The sequence below is a fragment of the Puma concolor genome, chromosome C1 (assembly GCF_028749965.1).
Source record: "Puma concolor isolate L17-30 chromosome C1, mPumCon1.1.hap2, whole genome shotgun sequence".
NCBI lineage: Eukaryota > Metazoa > Chordata > Mammalia > Carnivora > Felidae > Puma > Puma concolor.
In genome coordinates, this window is record NC_141674.1 from 119,135,796 (window position 1) to 119,159,651 (window position 23,856).

At 37.0% G+C, this 23,856-nt stretch overlaps 1 protein-coding gene across 15 annotated transcripts in view; it reads right to left on the reverse strand.

The window, feature by feature from the left end:
* The window catches only part of PTPN4 (protein tyrosine phosphatase non-receptor type 4), a 236,883-nt gene that overhangs the window by 125,234 nt on the left and 87,793 nt on the right, over positions 1-23,856 (reverse strand). For 6 of the 15 annotated variants that reach the window (XM_086718402.1, XM_086718407.1, XM_086718400.1 and 3 more), the window contains 3 exons: positions 15,818-15,925; positions 1,201-1,264; positions 1,024-1,123 (listed from right to left, as the gene is read on the reverse strand). In XM_086718402.1, coding sequence (XP_086574528.1) covers positions 1,024-1,123; positions 1,201-1,264; positions 15,818-15,925 — 272 coding nt within the window. Of the gene's footprint in view, positions 1-1,023; positions 1,124-1,200; positions 1,265-8,005; positions 8,081-15,817; positions 15,926-23,856 lie in introns of those variants that run through there. The other 9 variants (XM_086718410.1, XM_086718405.1, XM_086718408.1 and 6 more) reach the window with 5 other exon arrangements.

Consider the following 23,856-nt stretch of genomic DNA (forward strand, 5'->3'; position numbering starts at 1 on the left):
TTAATTTATTCTTTTGTTTCACCACAGCACCACAGAATTCTAAACAATGACCAATATATTAACATGTCACAACCTATCTACACATAGCTTTAGACACACATTGTTAATTTGGCACTTATCCTTTAGAGTAATTTTGAATACAAGCACTGACCTATATTCTTCTATTTAAGATTTTTATGGAAGGTATCATATGTTAATTTTTAGTCTTAAAAAAAAAACCTGATTACTAATTGTCTTACAAGCAGTAAACAAAGTTATTATTCAGGAACAGATATCATACTGTAATTATTTCTACCTTAAACAGTTCACCTAACATTCATACACTCAAATGCTCATCTGGGTCATTTTTGTGTATACTTTGTCCTTTAGAAGTGACAACAAAATTAGACTGTAACTTAAGATCAGACTTAAAATGGCCAATAAAGTGGGCACTTAAAGACATGAATGTATTAGAGCATTCTCTGCCAACATTCTTTATAAAAAGGTACCTGCTCACGTGAAACGAATGTAACACCGTATGTCAATTATACTTTTAAGGAAAATGGTGGGGGGGGGGAAGGTACCTATTGACCATTACTCCTGCACATAATGGTTATATATTTTCTAAATTCTGTGTTCGCCTCAATGGAAATACAAAAATATACATAGAATATTCTTTTACATGAAAGGCACAATTCTCACAATGCAGCATCACTTGGATACAATTGCAGTATCATCTAATTACCTCAATTAGTTACAGAAGTGCTTCTTAGCCATTTTTTAAAAAAGGAAAAATCTAATTTTATATGGTTCAGGAGGCTGCCTGTGGTTGGATGGGGTGGTCCTGGGATCCCAATCTCCTAAAGCCCTCCCAGCCATGCAAGAAGGCAGGAAACGATTATCATGAAAGCTTTATACCCTATTCTGTGTGATGGCTGGGAAGCTCAGAAGTACACTATGATAATCTATTTTTGCCTAAATAATTTCAAAATTTCATAATAGTTTTGACAATATTTTCAGGAAAAACATGCTCCATAAACCCACCTTGTGTATTCTTCTTGTAACTTGTTGGGGTCACTTACAAAAAATTTGACTCTAAAGTTCAAACTGTAAGGAGATCCTCCTAGAAGTAATAAAAGCAGTTCTAATTAATTAGATTATATCAATCCTTTATCTTTATAAAGTATACTTGCAAAACATCAAGTAAATATGTATGCTCACTCTTTAGCTGCTTCCTTATAGGTTTGTTTGGATCCAGCCACCTCTGAAAAATAAACAAATAAGACTGATTTCTTTTTCCCTTGAGGAACTAATACATCAATTGTTGCAAATCTATAACATTTGAAGATCATTCCTAAAAACTTCATTTTGAAAAAGGTCTAGGAAAAATACTCAATTTATAGATATTCATATCAAGTATAACAAAATTAATACTAGAAAGTACTGAGCGTATTTGTGGTAGCTCTAAATTTTTCATTTGAATTTTCCATCAAAGTATACAGTGTCCAACATAACCTCTATTCCAAAACTAAAAATAATCACAGCAATCTGAAGTGATTTCTGTTAATTTAACTGTATTATGTAACAGTGTGGCAAGTTTTTAAAATTCTTGGTATCTTTCATAAAAATATAGTTGGCCTTATAATCTCATTCAAACAAAATCTAACTACACATCATGAAAATATACTCTTAAGGAAAATTTTTTTAACTTCTACCCTATTCCTTAAAAAATACAACTATCTCCTCCCCCCACCCACCAAAACAAAACATAACAAAACACCCTCCACACTAATTTTGTAAGAGACAGTGTTTAGTTTGGGGAATGACTGATTTTTGGGTGTGAGAATTTTAAGTAGCCTCAACACTTCCGAATGCCAGTTAAGCTCTACTTCAGGAAAACTATAACTGAATTCAGAAAATATTTCAACTGCCAACATATTTCATTAAAAAAAATTAAAGAACCCAAAATGAGTAACAGATGTGGCAGTATTTTCAAAGCACTACACAAATATCAACTTACATCATTATGTATAAACCATACTCCACCACCCATACTTGATTCCATGCAGAACACATAGAGATTTTAATAACAAATAGCTGACATTAATTCGTAAACCTTCCCTTTCCACAATCCACAACATCCAACACATCAAATCCAGTTGATTCTACCTTCTTCCTATACCTAGAATTTAACAGTTCTTCTCCATCCATTCTGCCACCATCTTATATCTGGGATAGCTCTGGCCATAGCCTCATAATTGTTATCTCTGCTTCTTTTCTTACCAAGTTCTTCATTCTCCATCTGGAAGCAAGTGTAGGCTTTTGAAATATGTCACTTCTTTCCTTAATAGCTCTTGGCATTTTGGCATTTTCTCTTGCAAAGTTCAAAGTCCTTACTAGGGCTTGCATGATCACTTCTTACCTCAGTTTACTAAGCTCCAGCCATAATGGTTTCCTGTCTGTTTCTCACAGATGCTATCTTAGGGTCTTTGATTAGAAGCTCCCTTATGCACATCATGTCCTTCTCTAACTTTCCCATATCTTACTCCTTCCATTACTGTTAAGTCTCAGCTTAAACACTACCTCCTCAGAAAGGCCTTCATTGATCACCCTAACAAAAGTATGTCATGAAGGGGTGCCTAGGTGGCTCAGTAGGTTGAGCATCTGACTCTTGATTTTGGCTCAGGTCATGGTCCCAGGGTAATGGGATCGAGCCTCACATTGGGGTCTGTGGTAAGCGTGGAACCTGCTTAAGATTCTCTCTCTCTACCTCTGCCCCTCTCCCCTGCTTGTACTCTTTCATATATATATATATATATACACATACACATATATATATGAAAATATATATATAAATATATATATATTTACATACATATATACATATAATTTATATATATATGAAGTATGTCACAAATCTTCTATGTCCTTAGTTATCTTCTGTAAATAGGCAAGGAATATTATTTTCCTTCACATTTTGTTAATTGTAATGTTTGCTTTGCCTTTTTATTGCCTAGCTCCTTCATTAGATTATGAACTCCATGAGGTAAGGGATAAAATCTGATTCATTCAAAGCTGAACAGTCAGCACCTAGGCACAGGGCTTGGCATATATGTATTTAAAAAAATGTAGAAAAGGACTTAATAAACCTGCTGAGTGGCTCAACGGTTGACACAGGGTGTGTCTGTGGGGTGTGGGGGGGGGTTGTTTCTGCGCCAGCAATCAGCTGTTTTTCACCCCTAGGTAACACATTTGCTTCCCCTGCAGCTCTACCCATTTATCCATTTTCCATCCCATCTATCTTCTAGTGATTTCATTCTACATATTTTTTAGAAAGTCATAACTTACATTCATTTTAATGCTTGTCTAAAGTCAAAATTTGGGCTCAGGTTATCTATTCAAAGCCTGCCTTCCACATTCAGTTCTCCTTTAAAATATTCTAAAATAGTATCAGAGATACAAACACATTTACATACACAAATAGATACATTCAGCTGACAAAGCTGAGGAGTACAATAATACGTACTGGGAAAAATTTTTTTTAATTTCAGAGACACAGAGAGAGAGAGAGCATGCACAAGTGAGTGGGTGAAAAGGGGAGAGGAAGAGGGAGAATCCAAAGCGGCTCCACGTTCAGCGTGGAGCCCGATGAGGGGCTCAATCCCACGGCCCTCGGATTATGACCTGAGTCGAAATCAAGAGTTGGACACTCAACCTACTGAGCCACTTGGGCATCTCTAAATACTGGAAAATTTAACAGACCTCATCAATGATGTCAATGAGACAGGACTTCAATTCTTGGCTTAAGCCATGAAAAGGGAACAATTATATAATGAGCACTCCTGGACAGTGTTCCTAGTAAAAATACATCATAAGTCAAAAGAAAAACAAAGTGGGAAAAGAGACAACATATAAAAAAGTTCTACAAATCAGTAAGAAAAAGACCAACACTAATAGAAATATGGGTAATGGGTAAGAATAGAAATTCACAGGAAATTTAAATGACATTTAAGTTATGAAAAGATATTCAATCTCGATCATAATTAGAGAAATATAAAAGTCATTTATATTAGCTTTTCATTTTTCATCAATAACACATTGGCAAAGATTAAAACTTTTAATGCTGTACCACAAATGGCAAGAATGTGGAAAACAGGCACATATACATAGCTTGTGAGAATAAAAATTATGCCATCTCAATGTAGGACAATTTGGAAATATTTATCAAAATATAAAATGTAAATGACCACAGACCCAGCATTATTTTATATAGCATTATTTACGGAGATATATTTTACACAACATAAAATTCACCATTTTAAAGTGTATGCTTCAATGTACTTGAGTATATTCACTATGTTATGTAACTATCAATACTAAATAATGTCAGAATACTTGCATCACCCCAAAAAGAAATCCCATACCTAGTAACAGTCCATTTCAGTGGCCCCCTGGCAACTGTTATTCTACTTATGATTACTATGGATTTTACAATTTTGGATATTTCATATGAATGCAATCATACAACAGATGGTTGTTTGTGCCTAGCTTCTTTCACTTGGTATAATGTTTTCGAGGTTCATCCATGTTGTGGCATTTAACAGTACCACATTCTATTTTATAGCTAACATTTAGGTTGTTTTTTATCTTTTGGCTCTCATGAATAACAATACTATTAACATCTGTGTAAAAGTTTTCTGTGAACATGTGACTCAGTTCTCTCAAAGGTGTGTCTAAGATTGGTATTGTTTGGTCATATGATAACTCTGTATTTAACTTTTTAAGCAATTACCAAATTTTTTTCCATATTACATTTCTACCATCTATGTAAAAAAAAAAGGGTTCCAATTTTTTTGTATCCTCATCAGTACTTGCTATTGTCTTTTTAATTATACCCATCCTACTAGGTGTGAAGTGGTATGTCATTCCTTTGATAAATTATATTCTATTGTATGGATATACAACTTGGTTTATTTGTTCATCAGGGGGTGGACATGAGTGCTTCCCCTATCTATTATGAATAATGCTACTATGAACAGCTGAGTAGTAACTTTTGTGTGTGGACATGTTTTCATGTTTGAGTAAATACTGGGAGTGGAATTGCTTACAGTACCTTTTTGCATTATGTCCTGAAAACAAGTATTGTAAGCTCTCTAATTTTCCTGCATAAATGGGCATTGAGAGTATATCACTATTTTTAGTCATACACCATAATCTATGCCCAAAATCATTACACCAATTGAATTACTATGCTGTATCTAAGAGTCTTCATTGTTTAAAATGCAATATATATGAATTTAAAATGTGGTATCTTACTAGAAATGATTAATACCTACCAAGTGTTAATAGCTAATAAGGAAGTTCTGGTTCAAGATGGCAACCTAGGTGAATCCTACTAAACTCACCTACCCCCATGGACACACTGAATCTAAAAGCTACATACAGAACTATTTCCTCTGGAAAAAACCCCAGAACTAGATGAGTGACTTCCTCTCATTGAGTGAAGGAGAAAAAACGCACAAAGTGGGAAAGACAAGACACAATCTCACCATAAAACCCAACCCCAGCATGGTAACCCACTCAGGAGGGAACTCACAACCCCGAGCCTCTCCCTGAAGAGCAAAGAGTTTGAACTGCACATCTGGTGCCTCAACCTTTAAAACCTGCACCTGACAGAAGAGACCCCAAAATCCCTAGCTTTGAAAGTCAACTAGAGCCTGTGACCGCAAGACTCCCAAGACTAGAGTAAACTGAGAAACAGTTCTTAAAGAGTTAGTGCAAACTCACCCAACCCAGGGCAGAGCAGAGCCAACTGAAAAGTGCCCAGACTTTATGTGAGAGACAGACTTACTTGCTTATCTTAAAGCATGGGCCTAAGGGGAAGACACCTAATTTAACATACGTCGAGGGGGCCCTAGTGAAACACTCTCCAGATACGGAGGCCAGCAGGCACCATCTTTGTACGCTCCCTCTGCCTCACTCCAGGTCATTGGTATCTCTTGGAAAGAAGCTTATATATTCCTTGTTTGGCACCCTGATTTTTTCAACTGCTGCCTAGGAGACACCTCTAGATTGTTCAGCTCTGGCGACCAACGGGGCTGAAGTCTGCAGGTCCCATGGGACTCTTCTAACAAAGGGAGAAAGGGTTCTAAACCAGCTACTCCCCGCAGGGCACAGCAAAAAGGCAACAGACTGAGGCACTCAGTCTTTCTGTCAAGGAGCCCTATTTGCTTCTCTTATAGCTGTGGCCAGAGTAGCAGGCTTCCAATTAAATGCTCATCTAAGACTCAACTGTAATCCTCTCAAGAGACCTCAGAGGGCAGGTACTATCTCCAAGTACTCCCTCTGCTATGCTCCAAAGCACCGGTGCCTCCCAGAGGAGAGCTTGTACATATGTCTGGTGCTCTAGTTTTTATGTCTGCTGTCCAGGGAATATCCCTTGATCATCTGGTTCTGTTGCCCAGCATGGCTTGTGTCATGGGTCCAAAGGGACTAATAACAAATGAAGAAACCATGCTTGGCTGGCCACCATTCTCCAGGGCAGAATGCAGAGACACAAGAATGAAACACACCCTAGTCTTTAGGTGAAAGAGGCCTATTTGCTTGTGTAAAAGATCTGGCCTGAGGGGCAGGCTTCCAGTTTGGCACACATATCAGCATTTACTTAGGCACTCTCTGGGAAGGAGGCTGGTGGGTGCCATCTTTGTACTCTCCTTGTCCGCCCAGGTTGTTGGTGTCTCTGAGAAAGGAGGTTGTGTCTGGTGCCCTGGATTTTGTGTCTGCTGTCCAGAGGACACACCCTTTGATGGTTTGACTCTAATGGCAAGCAGGGCTTATGTTCACAGGTTCAAGGGGACAGCAGCAAACGAAGAATTTACAGTTCTTACCTAATTATCACCCCAGGGTTCAGCATGCAGGGGGCAGACAGAAATGCCCATCTCCCAGTATTCCCCTAAAAGATGTATATTTGCATACTTTAAAAACTGCTGTCTGAGGGTCTGGCTTCCAGTTGCCCTGAATCTAGATGCTGACCAAGATCCTCCCCTTTGAGACACCGGCAGGTCTTGGCACATCTTTAAGTACTGGGAGCCACTAAAAATAAATTAGCTACTTGGGAAATCCTGAAAGGTTCCAGGGATAACCAAGAGCTACGGAGGGCAAGGGTGAATGATAAGGTTCAATACAAGGCCATTCCTTCACGACTAGGAGAGGTGGCTGTTTAATCTAATGCACAGAAACCAACACAGTAAGTAAAGCAAAATGAGAGAAAAGAGGAATATGTTCCAAATAAAAGAACAAGAGAAAATATCAGAAAAAGACCTTAATGAAATGAATATAAGTGATTTACCTAATAAAGAATTCAAAATGTTAGTCATAAAGATGCTCACTGAGCTCAGAAGAACTGATGAACACTGTGAGAATTTCAACAGAGATAGAAAATATAAGAGAGTATCAAAAAGAAGTCACAGGATTGAATGAAGAACACAGTAGCTGAACTGAAACATACATTAGAGGGGTTTAACAGCAGACTAGATGAAGCAGAGGAAAGGTGAGTGAACTCAAAGATAAGATAGTAGAACTAACCCAAGCAGCAAAAAGAAAAAACAATGAAAATAAGTAAAGATAGCCTAAGAGACTCAAGGGACAAGATCAAGCAGATCAATATTCACAGCATAGGGCTCCCAGGAGTAGAAGAGACAGAAAGGGGCAGAAAACTTATTTCAAGAAATAAAGGTTGAAAGCTCTCTTAACATGGGGAAGGAAACTGATATCCAGATCTAAGAATCTCAGAGTTCCAAATAAAAGGAACCCAAAGAGACCCACTGTAAGACACATTATAATTAAAGTGTCAAAATTAGAAGACAAGGAGACCATCTTAAAGGCAGCAAGAAGAAAACAACTTCTTACATACAAGGGAACTCCCATAAGATTGTCATCAGATTTTTCAGCAGAAACGTTGCAGGCCAGAAGACCATGGCATGACATATTCTTGACAACCAAGAATACTCTATATGGCAGAACTGACCTTCACAACTGAAGGAGCATTCAAGAGTTTTCCAGACAAGCCAAAGCTAAAGGAGTTCATCACCACTGGACAAGCCTTAAAATAAATGTTAAAGGTACTTCTTTAAACTGAAATGAAAAGGTGCAAATTAGTAACAGAAAGACATGAAAGTATACATTTCACTGGTAAAAGTAAATATATAGTAAAATTCAGAATAATCTAAGTGTTGTAAAGGTGCTAGGTTAATCATGTGTTAAGCTAGTATGAAGGTTAAAAGATAAAACTAACAGTAATAACTATAACCACAATAATTTAATGGATACACAAGGTAAAAAGATGTAAATTATGACATTAAAAAGATAAAATGGGGGTGGGGGTAAAAATGTAGAGGTTTAGGATGTGTTCAAACTTAAGTTGTTGTCAACTTAAGTTGTTATAGGCTGTTGTAAGTTGTTTTATGTAAGCTTCATGGTTAACTACAAAGCAAAAACCTACAGTGGATACACAGAAGATAAAGGGAAAAAAATCTAAGCATACCACCATAAAAAATCTTTCAAACTGCCAACAAAGAAAATAAGACCCATCTATATACTACCTATAAGAGACTTGCTTCATATGTAAGGATACATGCAGACCGAAAGTGAAGGGATGGAAAAAAGGTATTCCACGCAAATGGAAACTTAAAGAAAGCTGGGTAGCTTTTTATGTAAGACAAAATAGGGGCACCTGGGTGGCTCAGTCGGTTAAGTGTCTGACTCTTGATTTCAGCTCAGGTCATGATCTCACAGTTGGGGGACCCAACCCTGTGTCTGCACTATATGTGCAGAGCCTACTTGGGATTCTCTCTCCCTCTCTCTCTGTCCCTCCCCTGCTCACACGCTCATGTGCGCGCGCTCTCTCTCTCTCTCTCCAAATAAATTAAAAAAGAAAAAGACAAAACAGACCTTAACACAAAGACTACAGTAAGAGACAAAGTTATAATGTAATAACAAATGAGTCAATCCAACCAGAAGATACAAAATTTGTAAATATTTATGCATCTAACAGAAGAGCATATAAACACATAATGCAAGTATTAACAGACTTAAAGGAAGAAACAGCAATGATAGGAAAGGACTCTAATATTCCACTTACATCAATGTGGGAGAGTGTGCTGCCAGTAGGGTATCATAGCTACCGAGTCTCCTGGGCAAGGGTGATTTTTTTCATTTTACCGGGTGTCACCAGCCCTCTGGGACACTGACTTGCCTCTCTTCCTTCAAGTACTCACACTTAATGGTAAAGTTAGGAGTAAGCAGTACTAATTACTTACCACATGGCCTGTGGGGAGGGAATGAGCTGACCCACTTGGCTGCTTCTACAGCAGTGTACTTCCTTCTAACAGTCCCCCAAAGTCTCCACAGCCTCCCCACCCCACTCCCCCACCACACCTTGCTCATCACTGAATTAGGCATTCCTCTGAAACTACTTACAGTCATGAACTTTGTGATCTTGGGCAAGTTACTTCACTTCTCCGTACCTTCATTTTTTCATATGTTAAGTGGGAATAGTAGTATCCAGGTACATTGTTAGGATTAAATTTGGTAAGATTAAAATACTTAGTGAACAGTGTTTAATATATGTTAGAGTCGGTTAGGCACCTGACTTCGGCTCAGGTCATGATCTCCAGTTCGTCAGTTTGAGCCCCATGTCAGGCTCTGTGCTGACAGCTCAGAGCCTGGAGCCTGCTTTGGATTCTGCATCTCCCCCTCTCTCTGCCCCTCCCCAGCTCACACTCTGTCTCTATCTCTCTCAAATATATATACACATTAAAAAAAAAAAAAAACATTAATACATGCTAGAAATGTGCACTCAGTTTGCCATCTTGCTACAGAAACACTGCTTTTTAAAATAGGATGCTTAAATATTTTTAAAGAACATAAGTATATGATTTTAAGATGTGTATAAGCTCACCTTTGAGGCAACCCATAGAAAAATGACACACAAAAAAAATAAATGAAATGAAAATGAAAAATGAAATGAAACGAGATTTGGAGAGGGAATCAGAAGTAGGATAGCTACTTGAAACTGAGTAACAGGGGCGCCTGGGTGGCGCAGTCGGTTAAGAGTCCGACTTCAGCCAGGTCACGATCTCGCGCTCCGTGAGTTCGAGCCCCGCGTCAGGCTCTGGGCTGATGGCTCAGAGCCTGGAGCCTGTTTCCAATTCTGTGTCTCCCTCTCTCTCTGCCCCTCGCCCGTTCATGCTGTCTCTCTCTGTCCCAAAAATAAAATAAACGTTGAAAAAAAAAAAATTAAAAAAAAAAAAAAAAAGAAACTGAGTAACAAAGATATCAGTACCGTTTGGTTTTTTTTTTTTTAATGTTTATTTAGTTATTTTGAAAGGGGGGGGGAGAGAGAGAGAGAGAGAGAGAGAGATAGCGTGTGCAGGGGAGGGGCAGAGAGAGAGGGAGAGAGAATCCCAAGCACACTCCAGGCTGTCAGCACAGAGCCCCACCTGGGGTTCAATCTCACGAACCATGAGATCATGACCTGAGCCGAAATCAAGAAGAATTGGACATTCAACCAACTGAGCCACTCAGGAGCCCCTCCCCTGCTCTGTGACGCCAGGAGGCTCCAATCTCCCAACAGTCTCTAGCTTGCAGCTCTATTTGCCACTGGCCACACTGTAACCAGAGTGGTATACCTAAATTACAAGTCTCATGTAACTTGCATAAAAAAAAATCCTTAGGTGAATATAATCTTACAGATGAAAAGGTATTCCATAATCTGCCATACTAGGCAAAATTTTTTTTGTTTTTTTTGTTTTGAGGAGGGGAGCAAAGGGAGAGGGAGAGAATCTTAAGCAGGCTCCATGTCCAGCGTGGAGCCCCATGCAGGGTTCAATCTCACCACCGTAAAATCATGACCTGGGCCGAAATCAAGAGTCGGATGCTTAACCAACTGAGCCACTCAGGTGCTCCTACCCAAACTTCATTTTACACCAACATTCTCCTCTTGCTCTGTATTCCACTCATTATTAAAATTTTCTTTCAGTTCCTCAATACAACCTTCCTCATTCTTCATTCTAGAACTTTACACATGACACGGATTCTCTCTGAAACATTTTTTCTGCACCCTAAATCTGCCTGTCATTCCCTCCCAAAATGGAACAGGATTAAAAGAGACCAAAACCAAAAACCTAACATTCAGCAGACTACCAAAGAGATTTATGCAACAGACAGTAAAAGCCTGGTTAAGATGTAACAGTAAAACGGATGAATATGACAGATATACTAAGATATATGAAATAAAAACAAGTACTAAAATGTGGCTTGTTGACAGAAGAGTCATCCTCTATGTGGCTTTTCCTGTAGTTTCTCAAACCTGATGAAATAAAATTTAAGAATTCTGAGCATGTAAAAAGAATCTCCAAAAAACAGACCAAGTTTATTCCATGTGCATTATTTTTTTTTACTTCAGTAGTCTTAGTTAGCCTACTGTGTTAGAGCAGTGATTTTCAAAACACAGCTCCATCGACTAGCAGCACTTTTACAGGGGAACTTGTTTGCATTGCAAATTACTGAGCTCCACACCAGAGTTTCTGAATCAGAAACTCTACACATAGGGCCCAGAAATCTGTATTTTAAGCAGCATCCAGGTGATTCTGATGTAAGTTAGGTCTGAAAGCCACAATGTAAGGGAATAAGGAAATAGTACTAAAACAGTAAAATATAACCACAACACGAAGTATCAGAAGGATGAAAGCAAAAATAGAACAAGTCAACAGTAACCGATAATATACTCTTTGTCCCACTAAAGGGTACTGTAATTCACTTTAGGGACAAAACAGCGCAAAAAACAAAAGTAAATGTACATGTATAATATAATCAGAGGGTTCTGATGAATATCATACTGATAAAGGCTAATAAGGAAGAGCCACCTTTAAGTACTTATAAAATTAAAGAAATAATGCATAATGAATTATTACCACATTACTCATTATTTTGCTCACTCAATAAACATTCACTGACTACTACTATTAAACCATACATTATGCTAAGAGCTAGAGCTATGACAAATAGGTGTGGTTTGTTTTTTTTTATGTTTATTTATTTTTGAAAGACAGAGAGAGACAGAGACAGAGCATGAGCAGGGAGGGGCAGAGAAAGAGGAAGACAGAATCTGAAACAGGCTCTAGGCCCTGAGCTGTCAGCACAGAGCCTAACGGGGGCTCAAAACCCCTGAACCATGAGATCATGACCTAAGGTGATGTCAGAGGCTTATTAACAAGCTACTGGGCCACCCAGGTGCCCCTACAACAAATAGGTTTTAATGAAAGCAGAAGATATTTTGAAAAGTCAAAGCTTTTCTTTAAGTAATTTTGTTTGTTGTACTGGAACTCTTACCAAGGCAGATTCTGAAGAAAATGAGTCTGTATCTGTTGTGTACATGTCACAATAAAACATTAGGTGTCTATATAATTTATCAATTGTTAAGTCCAATTAAATTAATTTGAATGTCTATGTGCCTAAGGGAATATTAGCTCCAAAATCCTCTAAAACTATTACACACACACACACACACACACACACACACACACACCACATCCATATATATATAACACACATACATGTATGTATATATAAGTATATATAACTAGAAAAACTTAAATAAAAAATCTCAGCTAAGGATTGACACGGATTAATTCTTTTAGAATATAACCAAATTCCTTTTGATTGCTATTGGCAATTTTATTGCATGGATACATCCTCTTCTCAACATGTTCATTTTTCTAAATCCTGTGCATCTATATATCATCATCTCTTGAGAAGCAATGTTTTGTGGTAGGGAGAGTACACTATAATTTGGAGTCTAAATGCAAGTTCAAAACCATTATCAGTGACTTAATTATCTATGTCATTAAACAAGTTTTGTAAGCCTCAGTTTTTCATTTAAAAAATGTTAACGATTTGTTTATAAAATTGAGAATTTGGTTTACAAACAAGTCTACAGTACATGTTTCACAAACATTACCCTCTTTTCTCTTTTTCAGAATGGTATGCCTTCTGTCAGTCCATTAATTACCCTCAAAGTATTGATGTGATGTATTTTCATATTGACAATCAGAAAGAGGACACTGCTTACAACATTTGTGCCTCACAGGGCTTTCCGTGGATTCATTTTGTCATTTCACAGATTCTTCTAAGTATTTAAATACTGAACGTGCAGTACTGTGGGAAAGACCTGTATAGGGAGTTTTGACACCCAAGACTAGTTTCATTAATGCCAGCAATAGCTTAGGCTTTATCTCCTTGGATTAGGATAATTTCTCATGAAAAAATAAGGGTGCTAGATAATTTTTTTTTATTTTTTTTAAAGTTTATTTATTTATCTTGAGAGAGAGACAGACAGACAGACTGACAGAGTAGGGGAGAGGGAGGGACAGAAAGAGAGAGAGAGAATCCCAAGCAGGTGTGCTGTGTGCTGAACACAGAACCCGACATGGGGCACAATCTCACGAACCACAAGATCATGCCCTGACCCGAAACCAAGAGTCAGATGCTTAACTGACTGAACCACCCAGGCACCCCTAGACAAAATAATTTCTAAGGCTTCTTTTGGGTCTTTGAAATTCCAATTCCAAATTTGGGGGAAGAATGATTTTAGGTCATTAGCAAATAGACCCTTGGACCTGGGAATATATCTTATTTGGAAAGGAAAGCTCAAGATAGAAAAGTAAGACAAAATAAGCAAAATTAGGAGACTACAAAAAGATCAACCCAGCTAAATACCTCTGCTTCCCCATATTCATCCTGCTAAAATGTCCTCCTGTACACACACTTATGTATCAGAATTTAAGTTTATTCATTTTGAGAGAGAGAGAGAGAGAGAGAGAGAGAGAGAGAGGGAGAGTGTGTGTGCGTGTGAAAGCAGGAGAGGGACAGAGAGAGACAATCTGAACCAGGCTCCACAATGTCAGTGCAGAGCCCAATGCGGGACTCAATCCTACAAACCGTGAGATCATAACCTGAGCCAAAATTAAAAGCCAGACACTTAACCGACTGAGCCACCAAGGTGCCCCTAGGTAACAGAATTTTATCCCTTGTAATATAGGTGATCTCAGTATTAGTCCTTCTAGAATACTTTATCACAGCGGATGATTTTTCATACTCATGGCAGGGACAATGATTCTGAGTAGCTGCTCTTTCTCCTTTGTTGTCTTATCATTTTTCTAATCATTCTAAAGACAGGCTTCCAGCAGGAGAGTGTGACCGATAACTGTCAGCAAGATAACCAGACAACTAACTTTTATTAGCTGTATGTCACACAAAGTGGGGTGTGGCAGACACCTTTGGTGTTGCCTGGCTCACAATTTATCTTTCTGGGAAAGGCTGCATAACTGACATTTCTACTCACTTCCATTTTCACATTCATTTATCAAGAAATAATACTACTCAACTAGGCCCTTGTAGAAGCTCCAATCTCTGGTGAAGGCATCAACTTATATGGAAAGTTTGTTTTTATTTCAGTTCATTACAAAAGTACTTCCTTCCACTGACACTAGCTGGCTCTTGCTTTGTTTTATCCACCTCATTCTCATAGGTTTTCATACAAAACCAGTAAATGATGCCAAGAAAAAGTAATATTTAGGAGGCACCTGGGTGGCTCACTTTGTTAAGCATCCAACTCCTGATTTCAGCTCAGGTCATGATCTTGCGTTTTAAGCCCCGTGTCAGGCTCTATATGCTCAGCACAGAGCCTGCTTGGGATTCTCTGTCCCTATGCTGCTGTCTCTCAAAATTAAATAAATTTCAAAAAAAAAAAAAAGTACTGTTTAACATCTCACGGTTACCTCTGCTTCCCCATATTCCTTTCTGTTAACCATTCATTCAGAGATCTAGGATTCTGACTATGAGAGAACAAGAGTAAGACATGGAGAGAAACTGTACTTTTCATGTAAGAGTTATTTGTATTTTCTATAGCCATTCTATTAACATTCCCTTATAAACCAATTTCTAAAGCACTGAACCAGAGACCCATTTGTCCAGCCTCCAAATTTTTCTAAACTATAGATATAAAAGGTCTCTTTCAAAACACTCTCCTGTACTAATCAAATGAGTATCATTATTCTTTTGTAAAAGACCCTATCTGTATAAGCATATAACTTTTCATAGAATTCAATATTTCTGTTATTCATCACATGCTACCTTCTATTTCTATAATGTGATTTTTTCCAACAAGAAGAATCATGATTGCAACTATTAAAGAATTAGTAACAATGTAAGTAACTTAATGCCCAAGTAACTGTAGAGCTCTAAAATTTAATCTCTATCTCATTTGGGAGGGTCTCCTTTGAATCTTCCTACTTGGAAAATTTACATTTAACAAATTAAGAAATTTGTTAGAATCAGACTGCCATGAATACCACAAAAAACTAATTTCACTTTAATGGAGGCTAATTTATATTAAGACTAAGATACATTAACATTCAAAAATATTTCTATCTTACTTCAATATTTTAATACTGCATTAATATTTTAAACTTTATGCCCAATTTTCTCTCAGTCAAGTAGCATGAATTAGATTTACAGTTGAGTTGTGTGAGATAAATAAACTGGCACTAGATTTATAGACCGACTTATAATTATGAAAACCTTCAAGAAAAAACTTTATTAATTAAAACACCAAGAAAATGAGGAACAAAGGCAGAAGAATTAGCTCTAATCATTCCAATTGAATTCTTAAAACTTTAACTCACTAATCAGATTAGTAAACATTATAAATCAAAAATTCCTTATATTATGAACAGAGAGAAAAACTGAAATGAAATAAAAGAGAACAGCTTAAACTTACTGGGTTGTCTGTGGAATCGTCAGCCAACTGTAAACCAAAATAATCGCGCTCAGTCAAATCAAGATGCTTGAAGACTATATCCAACAAAACTTGCCCCTGATCATGTTTCTAGAAGAAAAGAAAAGGAAATCAACACTGATAGGCAATATACTTTCACATTTTTGAGCTCCTGAATTTTTATCCTCTTCTATTAAATTGGCAACTATTCCCACACCAATGACTTGATTGAGAATAAAGACTTCACATGTTACATAATACTTAAAAAACAGTCTGACTTAGGGTCCCTGACAGGCTCAGTTGGAAGAGCATGTAACTCTTGATCTCCTGATCATTAGTTTGAGCTGCACATTGGGTGTAGAGATTACTAAAAAATAAATAAACAAAAAAAAATACTCTTGATTTTTGTTCAGAAGGCTCAAAGAGCATATAAAAATATGATGACATTAAAGAAAACCTCTGATTGAAATGGCTTCTGCTTTCAAACTAGTGTCATGGGATTTTAATAATTTTATACTGTTGCCACATTAACTCACATATATATCTTTATCATTTGCCCTACTGGCTTTTTTCTAATTTTTTAAATGTTTGTTTATTTTTGAGAGAGAGAGACACAGCGTGAGTACAAATGGGGCAGAGAGACGGAGACACAGAATCCGAAGCAGGCTCCAGGCTCTAGGCTCTGAGCTGTCAGCACAGAGCCTGACACGGGCTCAAACCCACGAACCACGAGATCATGACCTGAGCCGAAGTCCGATGCTCAACCGACTGAGCCACCCAGGCACCCCTTGTCTTACTGTTTTTATTCTTCCATTTAAATTAGGACTAGAAAGTGACACATTTAACTAAATAAAATTTAGTATTTCTGCATGTAAAATAAAGTCATCAAAAAGCCCCAACAATGATGAAAATTATTTGTAGCAAACTGATAAATAATATTTTAATTATGCAAGTATTCAGAGAACTTTAGAAAAATACCTCCTTTTAACCTCACATTAATTCTATCATGTAGGCATCATTTATTATCCTGCTGTTTAGTAAAAGCAAGTATAACTTCCCTAAGTTCCACAGTTACTAAGTTGTAGAACAAAGGGCATGACTAGGTAATTTCCTAAAAAAAGAAATGTAATTTGTATGTAAGTGATGAATCGCTAAATTCTACACCTGAAATGAGTATTGCACTGTTTGTTAACTAACTAGAATTTAAATAAAAACTTGGGGGAAAGATGTAACCAATAAATAAAAACATGGAGAAATAATCAACACATCTGGTAATAAAAGAAATCAAAAGTGGAAAACTATAATGCCATGCCTTGAGCAAACAACAATCCAAAAAATCCAATGAGTGAGATAAAAACTACTTATTGCTGCTAATATTATAGATAGATAGAATGTGTTGGGAAAGCAATCTGAAAACACTAAGAGCAGTAACAATATTGACTACTTTTGGCATTCTAACCTTAGTGACAAATAATTAAATCCCGGATTATGACGAAACAGCTATACATACCACTATGTTCACTACAGTTTTATTTATATAAGACAAACATTAGAAGAAACATGTTAGTAAATAGTGGTATACCTTACCACTATTTTTTCCTCTCACTAGCTATAGCGGTTTGGAAGCTTCCAGCTACATATTAGAATCAAAACTCAGAGCCAAAACAATGAGGACATGTACGTTTTCAAATAATAGAAAATAAAGAGGTACAACAGACTCCAGAGCTGGCTAATTCAAGCAGATGAAAGATAAAATCAATCACCAGGTTTCTTTCCATCTCTCTTATCTGCATTCCTGGTATTAACTGTCTTTGTAGGCTGTTACCAAGATGGTCATAGCAATATCAAAATTCATACCAATACATGACAATGTTGAAAAGAACAACCTTCTTAGTAAGGTTACTTTACAAAGAGCTATCCTTCGTGTCTTATTGGCCAGACTGGGTCAAAAAGCTATTTGCAAAACTCGTAAATGGCAGAATGTATGTGCTTAAAGTAGTGACTCACAATGGTGGCTGCTATTTAAATAATATAAATATTTTTTATACTGATACAACTCACCTCCCCGACCCCTCTCCCATTCTCATTAAATTGGTCCAGGATGGAGATCAAGCATTACCCACCTTTTTTTTTTTAGGTTTTATTTATGAGAGGAAGAGAGAGAGAGAGAGTGAGCGAGCAGGGGAGCGCAGAGGGAAAAGGACAGAAGAGAATCCCAAGCAGGCCCTGCACTGTCAGTCCCCAGTGTAAAGCTTGAAGCCACAAACCATGAGATTGTGATCTGAGCCTGAAAACCAAGAGTCGGACGCTTAACCAACTGAGCCACCCAAACGCCCTAAGCATTAGTCATTTTAAAAAGCTACTAAGGTGAGGGGCGCCTGGGTGGCTCAGTCGGTTAAGCGTCCAACTTTGGCTCAGGTCATGATCTCACGGTTTGTGGGTTCCAGCCCCGCATCGGGCTCTGTGCTGACAGCTCAGAGCCTGGAGCCTGTTTCAGATTCTGTGTCTCCCTCTCTCTCTGCCCCTCCCCCACTCGCGATCTGTCTGCCTCTATCTCAAAAATAAACATTAAAAAACAAATTTTTAAAAAGAAATTCTGTTTAGCTTTTTGAGGTACCACCAAACTCCTTTCCACAGCAGCTGTAGCATTTCACATTCCCACTAACAATGCATGAAGGTTCCAATTTCTCTAAATCCTTGCCAACATTTGTTATTTTCTATTCTTTTGATTGAAGCCATCCAAGTAGGTATGAGGTAGTACTTCAATATGGTCTTGATCTACATTTGCATAATATCTAACGATGTTGAGCATTTTTTTCATGTGCTTATTGGCCATCTGAACATCTTTGAAGAAACGTCTAATCAAGTTCTTTGCCCATTTTAAAAACTGGCTTGATAAACTTTCTGTTGAGTTGTAGAAGTTTTTTATATTCTGGATGCTAGAGCTTTTCTGGATGTATAATATACAAATATTTTTTCCCATTTGTAGGTGTCTTTTCACTTTCTTGATCATAAACTTCGATACACAAAGTTTTAAATTTCTGGGAAGCCATATTTATTATTTCTTTTGATATTATATCTATGAATTACTTGCCAGGTCCAAGGTCATGAAGAATTACCTATATATTTTCTTCTAAAAGATTAATGGTTTTAGCTCTTAACATATAGTCTTTTCAGTCTTTTGAAGCTTATTTTTCTGTATGGTAGGTATATATATACCTAGGTAGGGGTGCAGCTTATTTCTTCTACATGTGGGTATCCAGTTGTCTAAGCACCATTTGTTGAAGAAACTATTCTTTCCTCACTGAATCTATCTTGGTAACTTTGTCAAAAAACTGTTGACCACAGATGTACGGAATTATTTCCAAATGTATAGGTTATTTTCTACTCTGTCATCAGTTTTGTTTTCATCTCCCATATACTATATAGACTTAGTTCTGAAGAATCCTACAATCCAGAAATGCCAATAGTCGCTGATGAAAACAGGCCAAGAAAACCTGCTTGCTCTAGCCAAATGACCAGGAAAAGAAGGGTTTCTAGCAGCACAGAAACCTTACTGACAATGCCAACTCTACTCCTGCCAAACCCAATGGGAAAAAAACAGAGCCCATCTCCAGTAGTGCCGTGGAAATCAAGTAGGGAACTAGAGTTCCATGTGCCTCCTGGTACTAGCAGGGAGCCAGTGGGAAGCCTGTTCTACCTCTGCCAACCAAAAGCCAAGTTCCAAAACACAGTTACCCCTTAGTAGTGGTAACAGCAGAAGCTGAGTGTGTTACTGAACTTCCATTTCAGCCTTATAGTAACAGGCAGTGTTTAGCTTCCCCCACTGTTACGGTGACAGCAGAAGGTGAGAGGGAAGCCTAGATTTCCACTAACACACCATCAGCTATAGCAGGTGGCACCTATCAAACAGAAAGCAGGAGGAGGTAACTAGAAAAAAGAACAGTTAAATCGTGAAATAACAGATACCCATGATAAGCTGCATATAAAACTGACCAAAATTAAAAGAGCAAAAGGTTTTAAAATTCAGCTACAGTGTGGAATACATGCATGGCTTTCAATTAGGTCTCTGGATAAGATACACACAAAGCAGAATAAGGTAATTACACAAAGTTTCTAGAAACTAAATTATCATTAGAACAACCCACAAAAGCAGGCCAGGACCTGTATACTACCAAGGTGACTCCCTGCAATAAAGAAGATCGAATACAATCTAGAGTCTCACAAAATATTCCCCAAAATGTCTAGAATACTACCTAAAATCACTCATCATACAAAGAACTAGGGAAATCTCAACGAGAATGAGAAAAAGCAATCAACAGATGCCAACAATGACATGACTCAGATGTTGGAATTACCTGACAAGGATTTTGAAGTAGTCACCTTACAAACATTTCAATGAGCCATTATGAATGCTGTCAAAAACAAAGAAAGAAAAAGAAAACGAAAAGAAAGGGGCACCTAAGTGGCTCAGTCAGTTAAGCATCCAACTTTTGATCTCAGCTCAGGTCATGATCTCATGGTTTGTGAGATCGAGCCCCTCGTTTGGCTCTGCATGACAGCACAGAGCCTGCCTGAGATTCTCTCTCTCCCTCTCTCTCAAAATAAATAAATAAGCTCAAAAAAATTTAATTAGAATATTTTTGCAAAGAAACAGAAGATATACAAGAACCAATGGAAATTCTGTAACTTAAAAATATAAAGACTTGATGTGCTCAGTAGGAGAATGAAGATGATAAAGAAAAGAATCAGTGAATTTCAAGACAGATGAATAGAAATTACAAAAAGAAAATAAACTGTAAGAAAGAAAATGACCAGCCCTTCAGTCATTCAGAAAATGACCAGACCAAATGTAACAGTCTTGTCCCTGGAGTCCCTAAAAGAGAAGATAGTTTTGGGATAATAAAATATTTGAGGAAATGCTAGCTAAAATTTTCACAAATTTGGCAAGAAGTGAAAACACAGACTCAAGAATCCAAGTGAATCCCAAGGAAAATGGTTCAAACAAATACACCCTGAGACACATCATAATCAAACTACTGAAAACAAAAGATAAAGGAAAAAGGGGTGCCTGGGTGGCGCAGTCGGTTAAGTGTCCGACTTCAGCCAGGTCACGATCTTGCGGTCCGTGAGTTCGAGCCCCGCGTCAGGCTCTGGGCTGATGGCTCAGAGCCTGGAGCCTGTTTCCGATTCTGTGTCTACCTCTCTCTCTGCCCCTCCCCCGTTCATGCTCTGTCTCTCTCTGTCCCAAAAATAAATAAATGTTGAAAAAAAAAATTAAAAAAAAAAAAAGATAAAGGAAAAAATCTTGAAAGCAATATTTACCTATACAAAGTGACAATTCAAATTAAGATAGATTTCTCATCTGCAACCACAAGGCCATAAGGAAGTTGTACATAATATTTTCCACGTGCTAAAAGAAAACAGCTATCAACACAAAATTCTTTAGTAAAAGAAAATATTGTATAGGAATGAAAGATAAATAACATTCTCAGAAAAAGGAAAATTTAAGAGAATTTATCACCAATAGTTCATCACTAAAGGAATACCTAAAAGAAGTTCTCCAACCAGAAAGGAAACAGTAACAGGAAGAAATATGGAAAAATAGAAAAGATGGGGCGCCTGGGTGGCGCAGTCGGTTAAGCGTCCGACTTCAGCCAGGTCACGATCTCGCGGTCCGTGAGTTCGAGCCCCGCGTCGGGCTCTGGGCTGATGGCTCAGAGCCTGCAGCCTGTTTCCGATTCTGTGTCTCCCTCTCTCTCTGCCCCTCCCCCGTTCATGCTCTGTCTCTCTCTGTCCCAAAAATAAATAAACGTTGAAAAAAAAATTAAAAAAAAAAAAAAAGAAAAATAGAAAAGAAAAAAGAACAACAGAGTGGGAGAAACTGGGAAAAATCTAAAAGCCTATGCTTCTCTTTAGGATTAAATTATATTTGATGGCTAAAAGAAAACATTGTAACTTTATCTGACATGCTGCCCAATGTACATAGAGAAAAAAAATTAACACAATTGAAAGGGGGAAAAGTAAAGCCCCCTAAAGGCAGGTAGTTTCTATACTTCATTCAAGGTAGTAAAATATTGTTGCCAATATACAGTTGACTCTTGAACAACGGGGATTAGGGGTGCCAATCTCCATTCCTGTCCCACAGGTGAAAATCTGCATATAACTCTCAACTCCCCAAATCTTAACTGGTGACTGGAAGCCTTACTTACTGATAACAAAAAAAGTCAATTAACGTCTATTTTGTGTGTCATGTGTGTTATATACTGTATTCTTATAATAAGCTAGAGAAAAGAAAATATTAAGTTATTAAGAAAATCATAAGGTCGGCACCTGAGCAGCTGACTCTTGATTTTGGCTCAGGTCATGATCCCAGGGTCATGGGATTGAGCCCCATGTCAGGCTCTGCACTGAGCATGGGGCTTGCTCAAGATTCTTTCTCGCTCTCTCTCCTGCCCCTCTCCCCTGCTTTCACTCTTTCTCTCCCTCTAAAAATAAAGAAAATTTAAAAAAAGAAAAAGAAAATCATAAGAAAAAGAAAATAACATTTATGGTACTATACCATATTTATCGGGAAAAAATCTGCATATAAATAGACCCATGCAGTTCAAACTCATATTGTTCAAATCTCAACTATACTACCATAATTAGTATGTAAAAAATGTAATACCAAGCAATCATCAAAAACAGCCATGCAAAAAGATACTTTCAAAAACACTAAAAACAAAATTCTAAAAAAGGTTTACATAACCTATTTAGAAAGGCAAGAAAAAAAATGAAAAGCATAATAAACAGAAGCCAAGTAATAAAATGGCAAACCTAAGCTCTAACACACAAATAATTACATGAAAGTACATGGTCTACATAGATGAATAAAAAGGCAGAGTAGGGGGAAAAACCATGATCTATTATCTACAACAAATTTACTTCAAATATAATGATATATGTAAATTGCAAACAAAGGGATTGAAAAAGATGTATCATGCAAACATTAATTTTAAAAACTATACTTGAAAACAAAAAATTTTACTAGGGGAAAGAAAAGAACATTACAAAATATTTATGCACAAAAAGCCACAGCTGGAACACAAATGAAACAAAAATAGAACGGGAAGAAAATCAGAAAATAGAAAAAGCACAAATATAACTGCCAGTGTCAAAAATTTATCAATTGCTAGAATTATTAATAGAAAATTAGCAAGAATATAGAATTCAACAAGACATCAACTAACAACATCTACATGGGACACTCTATTCAACATCAGAATACTCATTCTTTTTGACTGTCTATGGAATATTCATAAGACAGGCCATATCCTCGGTTATTAAATAAATCTTACCAAATTGAAAACTAAAATCAGTGCTCTATAACCATAATAAAATTAGAGCAGAAAACAGTAACAAAGTTAAAAATTAGAAACTAAACACTTGGAGAATAACTCATTTTTAAATACTCCACAGGATAAAGAAGGCTCAGTAAAATAAAAAAAAATACAATAAACTGGAAAAAAGAAAATTCAGTATATTAAAATTTGACTACAGAATATAGCTAAAGCTGTGCTGAAAAGAGGATTTATGACCTAAAAGTTTACTTTAGAAAAAAAGGAAAGGTCTCCAGTCAATAACCTGAACTCCTAACAAAAACTAGAAAAAGCAAAATAAATAGAAGGAAAGGAGTAAAATACAGGTAAGACCAGAAATCAATGGAAATCTGGTTCTTTGAAAAGATCAAGAAAATTGAAAAACTTCTAGCAAGAGTATAAAGAAAAAGAGAGAGAACACACAAATTACCAATTACAGAATTAAAAGTAAGGATGTCACTGCACACTCCAAAAACATCTACAAGGTAAGTAAATAGAAGAAACATATCTATACACAGACATTTCACAATTTGGGCGAAATAAATGATTTCCTCAAAAAATAAAACTCTACTAATATTTACCTAGTATGAAATACTTTGAATAGCTCTACAATTATTTTTTTCAATGAAACTGTACTTAAAAAAAAAACAAACAACAACAAAAAAAAAAACACCTCCCCTA